The sequence below is a fragment of the Gadus macrocephalus genome, chromosome 12 (assembly GCF_031168955.1).
Source record: "Gadus macrocephalus chromosome 12, ASM3116895v1".
NCBI classification, from domain to species: Eukaryota; Metazoa; Chordata; class Actinopteri; order Gadiformes; family Gadidae; genus Gadus; species Gadus macrocephalus.
In genome coordinates, this window is record NC_082393.1 from 10,908,500 (window position 1) to 10,916,183 (window position 7,684).

Below are 7,684 nucleotides of genomic sequence, written 5' to 3' on the forward strand. Positions count from 1 at the left end.
TAAACCTTTTCCCGTTATCAGACAGATTTCCTGTTAGCGGCATAGGTGTTGGTGGACTTAGCTTATCCATGTTTCCTCTCACCCGTTACCTTGACAAGTTGACACCTGTTGCTAGCGTTAGCCTCTTTTGCAAATCCTTGCAGCGTGCAGAACTCCGCTTCTACTTCTATTTTATTTTATTTTATTTGACTAAAATGCCTTTTTAACTTTCCCTTTATTTTCTATTTTTTAACTCTTTTGAGAAGAGGTGTGTAAGGGTTAGAGTCCTGAGTTTGTATTTGTATAAGGGTTAGAGTCCTGAGTTTGTATTTGTATAAGGGTTAGAGTCCTGAGTTTGTATTTGTATAAGGGTTAGAGTCCTGAGTTTGTGTGTGGGTGGAATTCCAGAATAAGGCCTTTGGTCTGGGTTAGAGTCCTATGGCGCATTTCCACTGCAGGGTGTGGAACGGATCGGATCGCAAAGGTGCGGGTCGGATCGCGTTTCCACCGCCAAAAGTGGGCGTGACCCGGACTTTGCCGTACCCGTTCCGACCCCATTTTGGGGACTCCTCCGTTGCGGTACCCAAAACGAGACCAGACGCCTGAAAGGGTACCCTGGAATTCTAGCTACACCCCCCCCTCCGTTGATTGGTCGACAGAATCGTCACTTCCGGTCGACGCGGGGATAAAGACGAACAAACAGTAGCCACGAGGTATTATTCTTAACAACATGGCTCCTAAAACTTTCGCTTGGTCGAACAAGGAGGTCGAGACGTTCCTCGGCATTCTTGGGGAGGTAGACGTGCAGAGGGAGCTTGATGGAGCAGTGAGGAACGAGAAGGTCTTCCAGCTGGTTTCTGGTCGAATGGCGATTGCGGGGTACGAAAAGAACACCGAGCAGTGTCGGCGGAAATGCAAGAAGCTCCGGGCCGAGTATCGGAAGGTCAAAGACCACAACAGCCGCAGTGGCGTCCACAGAAAGATGTGGAAGTGGTTCGATATCATGGACGCAATCTACGGACACCGACCGGCGAGTAGGGGAAGAGAGGGGGCCATCGACACGGCCACCTCTCTGCTCGAGTCCATGTTGGAGCCTACCGGTAAGATTTGCTAGATAGCTGCTACTGTGAGCTCTGTGCTCTGTTGGTAATAATTAACAGCGACTTGATAATTGCTAGATATGCGCATTAAGGTTTTAAGAAAGTGGGATGATTTCACAGCATTAAATCTAATTGTTGTGTTGGGTTGCTAGCCAGTAAGCTGGCAGCCCTTTGTTAGAAATTACTACCATTCCGGTGATTACGTCTTTTGTTTAGTCATTTGTTAAGTAAGCTATTGTTGCAGTTGGCCTGACTGACTTTAATTTGCAACTTTCAGGTGTGGAACCTCGCTGCCAGGAAGTGCCTGACTCGGCCTTCCCAGAGGACGAAGACATGGGGTCAAGCCGCTGTGTGAGCCCAACGTCACCACCAAGGACATCTACACCAGTCCCAGCGGAGAGTGCTGCTCTTTGCAGCACCACCAACCCCACCTATCCACGGCCTTTTGCCTTTGGTAAGTCCTAGCAATCACGTTGCTACACATGTTTACAAAATACGTTGTTTTACGGCATTTCAGATGAAAGTTGAGCTACATCGAACCACACCTACATTGCCACATTTTAGTAATCGGAATTGGAGTGTAATTATACATTGTGTGTACCTGCATATCAGTACAATGAGAAGTTGCTCAAACAATTTGTATGATGTCCACTATTACTTTCTGTTACAGCCAAAAGAAGTAGGGCCAGTGACGTTGCAGCGAGCATCCGGGAAATGCAGGCATCCGAGGAGAGGCGGCAGGAGCGGGAAGAGGAGCGGCTGGACCATAGACTCCGGGTCGCTCGAGAGGAGGCCGTACAGGATGCCATCGATGCTCGACTGCACGAGGATCAACGCGCAATGCAGCAGATGGCGCAAGTTGCAGCCTTCAACACCGCCTTCCTCCAAAGCATCAGCCAGCTGGTGCAGGCGTTTGGACACCGCGACCCTGTTCCGTGATCCAGCCATTCAGGGCCTGACCCTCTGAACCTTTTTTTTTTTTTGTGAATACGCTGTTTTTTTAATGTCAATATTCCTGTATTTTTTTGTCATTAATAAAAAATATATACTAAAGCAGGAGTTGCTTTATGCACATTTTCCATATGCACATTTTATGGTCACCTTTGAGTTGAGTTTACACACCCACAGTTCGGGATGTCTCACATTTCACACATGGGGAAAGTGGACAGCATTGCTTAACTTTTCAATTAAAATAGGGGAAACCAGTAAGATGCCTTCTCATCAGCTTTTAACACGATCCAAACCCACATCCTGGCAAGCCGGCTTTTAGAACAATTCAACCTAGGTTTTAATCTTGTGGGCTGGATTGTGGATTTTATAACTGAAAGGACACTTGAGTCAGGGTTAATGGAGTACTGTCCAGCCAACTCTGCTCCTCTACTGGTTCTCCACAGGGATGTGTGCCATCACCCTTACTTTTCATCCTGTACACCAATATGTGTCAAATTAAATATGCAAACAGGACCATAATCAAGTATGCAGATGACTATTAAGTCTCCTCCAGAAAAATGAGACTAGTCATGGCCCAATAATATAGGATTTAGTGAAGTGGTGAGTCACCTCTTCAATTAAACATACTTAAAACAAGATATGATCATTGATTTTTAGAAAACATGCTTCCCCTCACAATAACACAACCGGTGCAATATGTGGATTCATACAAATACCTTGGAACAATAATTGATTTTAAACTGAATTGTGAATTGTATTGCTGTGTTAAAAGGGACACCAGTGTCTCCACTGTGAGGAAACTGTTCTTTTTCCAGGTGGATAAAACCATAATGACCTTGCTTTTATCGAATCGATTGTATCCTTTTCTTTGGTTTCATGGTTTGGAAGTCTATCAAGAACAGGCACTCTTAATCAGGTGGTGAAATGGTCCAGTAAACTAATTGGTGAATCTCAGCCTAACACGGCCTCCCTGTACACTAGACAGGTACAGCGGATAACCGACTCCATTTTAAATGACCGTTTGCACCCTTTGCACGAGTTTCAGCTACTCCTTTCTGGAAAAAGGTTTTTAGTCCCAAGGTTTAAAACCAAGCGTTTTAATAACAGCTTTGTTCCAGCTGCAATCACCCTGAAGAACAAGCTGTAGAAACTGCTTGATTTGCACAGCATTAATTTTGTATGCGTTATTTATTTAGTTGATCTTTTAGATCAATTTATAAATGTATGTCCCATTTGTGTTTGTGTGTATGTGTTGTCCTGTGTGACGGAAGCCCACTTTTAAACTGCAACACAAGTTTACATACGGGTACAAATAAAGTAACCTGATGCCTGGCGTATTATATAGGACAATAATTGGTTCAGTGCTGTAAAATCGCTACTTAATTTGAAGAAGAGGCAGATTTAAGCAAAAGGTTTTTATTTGTAAAATATATACATGTACAAAACTGCAAACTGGTCAAGTTAAATCTGCATTCATGTTTGAATGTTCAAGTGGCGCATCACACCCTCTCTGACTTCCCTACCCTCCTCTTCTGCCCCCTGTGCAAGTGGCACCATAGGCTCTCCTGCCACAGCTGCAGGCATGTCCAGTTCCGTCTGGTTGTCCTCAGCATGTTTCTCACAAAGGTTGTGGAGGGCACAGCAAGCCACAATCATCGTTTTGGCCAGTTCGATGCTGCTGTCATTCCTTTTCAGAAGGCAACGCCACCTCCCCTTAAGTCTTCCAAATGCATTCTCCACCACAACACGTGCCCTGCAGACTCTTTTATTGTATAAATGTTGTTCTGCACTCAACCGGCCGGTGTCAGGGAATGCTTTGAGGAGCCAGTTCTGCAACGGATAGGCCGAGTCCCCTAGAATATAATGTCCCACATTTACCCCGGCAATGTTCCTGGTACAGGCTGGGAAAAGGCTTCCACGCTCCACTAATTCCCACATTGTGGACGTTCTCAAAACCTGAGCGTCATGCATACTCCCAGGCAGTCCTGCACACACGCTCCAAAACAGTCCTTTTCCATCCACAACACCTTGAAGGATGATGGAATGCCAGCCTTTTCTATTGAAATAGTCACCATGGCACTCCTGTGGGGCTATAATGGGTATGTGTGAACCATCAATGGAACCAACACACTGCGGAAGGCCCCACTTCTGTTCAATGTAGGCTGCCATTTCTTGGAGTTTCTCCTGGTCAGGAAAACAGATCATTTCTGGAGCCAACAGCTTGCAGGCAGCATTGCAGAACTGTTGCACACATCGACAAACAGTCGTTGTGCTCACACCGAAAAGATGGCCAATGCTCCTGTATTCACCGTTGGTTGCCAGCTTCCACAGTGCGATGGCAACCATTTTCTTCAGGGGGACACACAGGCGAAAGTTTGTGTCCTGCCTCTTCAGCGCTTGACGCATCTTGTTGCAGAGGTACATGAATGTTTCTTCTGACATCCGGAAGTTATCCACCCACTGTCTGTTGGTGAATTCTGGGACAATCGATTCCCACCAGGTACTGGCTCGGCTGAAAGACCAAACTGTTGGCCTGCGTCTGTGAATGTGCAACTGCTGAAGCATCTGAAAGACACAGAGGTGTATTGAAACTATAAGTAATAACTAATGAAATTACTTATAAGGAGGTGGGGTTACCGAAGTTATATAGTTTGAGGCAGTTGAGCTTCACATTTCTATCCATGTAACTTTATACCTGTACTCAAAAACAATTCAGTTGGAAATATTCTACTCTTTACTCGCTCATTCATCTGATTGCTAAAGCTACTTGGACAAATGCGATTTATTTACACGACAATATGGAGTTTATAATATATGGTATCGCTCCTGGTTTAAGAGAAACGTTTTGCAATTTAATGAAGGTTAGGCTGTTGAGAATCTATTACTGACCAACAAGACGATAAGTTTGTTAGCAACAGCACGTTTGATGAAGTACATTGTTACACGCGTGAATAACTTTTTTCTTACCCGTATGCATCGTCGCCTTTGTCTGGTCAATTGGCGGCTTTTATCGGTTGCATCCTGCATCAGCGCAAAGAATTTCTTATTTTTTTTGGCGGCTCTTGTCCTTGTCCTTGTCCTTTCAGCCTCCAAACTTTCGTCAAACAAAGCTTGCATTCGGAATTTGACTAACTGCCATGTGAAAAGAATAAGGGCCAGGAACTGTTGCTGGACGACTTCCATGATAGCTAAATGTGTCGCATTCAACTTTTACATTGCTTTTATTGAGCAGGCTACACTGTGTCGCGCTGCTATGATGTCACAATGTTTACCTGGCTGCCGTGGCGATCGACATCCGGCCTACCACAAAGGGTACCGTCGGCAGTGGAAACGCAACCTCGGAACTGAGCTGGGCTATACAGCCCCCTCCCTACCGCACCTTTGCGATCCGATCCGTTCCTCACCCTGCAGTGGAAATGTGGCACTAGAATCTGGGTTAGAGTCCTTGAATAGGAATTGCATGTCATCCAGAGAGACTGTTGATCTGATCACCGTACATACATTGCACTTTCAATTTTACTTACTAAAAAGCCTTTTTAACTTTCAATTACATTTTCTATTTTTACCAGAAAGATACATGATCTGATACCAGAGAGAAAGGATAAGGGTTACTAGAATCCGGGTTGGATTCCCAGAGAAAGTACCAAGTTCCTTTAGGTCGGGTTGGAGTCCCGACGCGGTTACCAGAGAGACTGTTGATCTGATCTTAAATACATTGCACTTTCTTTTTTACTCATTTCTTTGCATATGTTTTCTTTTACTTATCTATTATTTTATTTTATTGTATGACAATGTTTATATGTGAAGCACTTTGAGTCTGCCTTGTGTATGAAAAGTGCTATATAAATAAAGTTGCCTTGCGGCAAAATCCTCGTCTGACACCATGTTATGTTTGTTCCATATATATGACAAACCGGGCGCAGCAGCATTTTTAGTTCCTAGCCCTTTTTATTGCATTAGCGGTCCACCACCTGTACACGCTCATAGCGCTCAGGTAGGCTATCTCTCGCCTCCAACTGGCGCTAAGCCTATTGGGTAATGTAGTCCAATAAACCTCATCAACACAACGATTATTTGTCAATATTCAAATCACGATTATTCAAACGTTGCTGATAATTGAGCTAGATGGCCGCACTGCCTATCGAGCAGACAGAACAGCTGACTCGGGTAAGAAGCTAGGAGGAGGTCTGTGTATCTATACCAATGACTCGTGGTGTACCAATGTCACAGTTGTTAGCAAACATTGTTGCCCTGACGTGGAATTTTTGTTGCTCCAATGCAGACCGTTTTACTTACCAAGAGAATTCTCTTCTGTTTACATCTGTGCTGTTTACATTCCACCCGACGCCAATGCTAAACTGGCACTAGTAAGGCTACAGGACATTGTAAACAATAGCCTGCTGGCACATCCCGACAGTATCTTTATTGCAGCGGGGGATTTTAATCATGCTGACTTAAAGTCTGTACTTCATTCTTTCCACCGTAATGTAAAATGCGCTACCAGAGGGAGCAACACACTTGATCAGGTTTATACCAACATAGCCCATGCATACAGAACCCAGGCGTACCCCCACCTAGGTCTCTCTGATCATGTTTCGCTCCTCCTGCACCCCTGGCACTCACCCAAAATCAGAGCCAGTAGGTCCGAAGTCAGGTCTGTCAGGATTTGGCCTGAGGACGCCATCCCTAGGCTCCAGGACTGCTTCAGCTCCACAGACTGGGACATTTTCAGTGGACTGGGTGTGTTGACACGTAGGTCTCTGAATAATTATCTTGTCTCAGTCCTTGACTACATCAAATTTTGTGTGGATATTGTTACATCCTGGAAACAATTCCGTGTCTTCCCAAACGTTAAACCCTGGATGACACCTAAAGTAAAATCCTTACTACGAGCCAGGAATGCAGCATACAGAACCGGTGACACCAATGCATACTGCACGGCAAGATCCGACCTGAAGAAAGGCATCAGTTCTGCCAAGCAAGCATACATGACCCGCATTGAAGCTCAGTTCAACAGCGCCTCATGCCCCCGGCAGGTGTGGGAGGGCGTTAGGGCAATAACGGACTACAAGGGAAGAACATCCCCCCCTGTCAACAGCAGCGCCCCCCTAGCGGAGGAGTTAAACATCTTTTACGCACGTTTTGACAGGAACAACAAGGACCCGGTGTCGCCCCCTCTCCCCTCTGACGGCTCCACCCTAGTCCTGAGCACTCATGAGGTCAGACTCATCCTACGCAACATCAACATCAGGAAGGCAGCAGGCCCAGATGGAGTCCAGGGACGGGTGCTCAAGGACTGTGCGGCTGAACTAGCTCCAGTTCTCACCACCATCTTTAACCTGTCTCTGGCCTCATCCTGGGTCCCAGGATGTCTCAAGGCAGCAACAATAGTCCCGGTTCCCAAGAAACCAAATGTTGCAGGTCTGAACAACTACAGACCTGTGGCACTCACCCCTATCGTCGCAAAATGCTTTGAGAAACTAGTCATGAAACACATTAAAGCCTCCATACCGCCATCATTAGATCAGAATCAGTTTGCTTACCGGAAGAACAGGTCAACAGAGGATGCCATTGCCATTGTGTTACACACTCTACTAGAACATCTTGAGCACAGTAACACATATGGGCGACTCCTTTTTGTTGACTTTAGTTCA

At 45.5% G+C, this 7,684-nt stretch overlaps 2 protein-coding genes across 2 annotated transcripts; one reads left to right on the forward strand and one right to left on the reverse strand.

The window, feature by feature from the left end:
- Positions 1 to 709: 709 nt before the first annotated feature.
- LOC132469681 (zinc finger and SCAN domain-containing protein 29-like) lies at positions 710 to 2,059 on the forward strand. The gene is made up of 3 exons (XM_060067673.1): positions 710 to 1,079; positions 1,357 to 1,533; positions 1,750 to 2,059. Exons 1-3 carry the CDS (start codon positions 710 to 712, stop codon positions 2,016 to 2,018), a joined length of 816 nt encoding a protein of 271 aa, XP_059923656.1. The 3' UTR covers positions 2,019 to 2,059.
- A 727-nt stretch (positions 2,060 to 2,786) lies between these two features.
- Positions 2,787 to 5,355, reverse strand: LOC132469680 (uncharacterized). The gene is made up of 2 exons (XM_060067672.1): positions 4,998 to 5,355; positions 2,787 to 4,595 (listed from the first exon to the last, which is right to left on the reverse strand). The coding sequence occupies exons 1-2, from the start codon at positions 5,211 to 5,213 to the stop codon at positions 3,504 to 3,506; spliced, it is 1,308 nt and encodes a 435-aa protein (XP_059923655.1). The 5' UTR covers positions 5,214 to 5,355; the 3' UTR covers positions 2,787 to 3,503.
- Between the last annotated feature and the right edge of the window lie 2,329 nt (positions 5,356 to 7,684).

Excerpts from the sequence above, each read along its gene's own strand:
- LOC132469681 (XM_060067673.1), top strand. The coding sequence starts at position 710 with ATGGCTCCTAAAACTTTCGCTTGGTCGAACAAGGAGGTCGAGACGTTC. Across the intron at positions 1,080-1,356 it reads GTCCATGTTGGAGCCTACCG|GTGTGGAACCTCGCTGCCAG; the intron begins GTAAGATTTGCT and ends TGCAACTTTCAG. Across the intron at positions 1,534-1,749 it reads TCCACGGCCTTTTGCCTTTG|CCAAAAGAAGTAGGGCCAGT; the intron begins GTAAGTCCTAGC and ends TTTCTGTTACAG.
- LOC132469680 (XM_060067672.1), bottom strand. The coding sequence starts at position 5,213 with ATGGAAGTCGTCCAGCAACAGTTCCTGGCCCTTATTCTTTTCACATGG. Across the intron at positions 4,596-4,997 it reads AAAGGCGACGATGCATACGG|ATGCTTCAGCAGTTGCACAT; the intron begins GTAAGAAAAAAG and ends TGTGTCTTTCAG.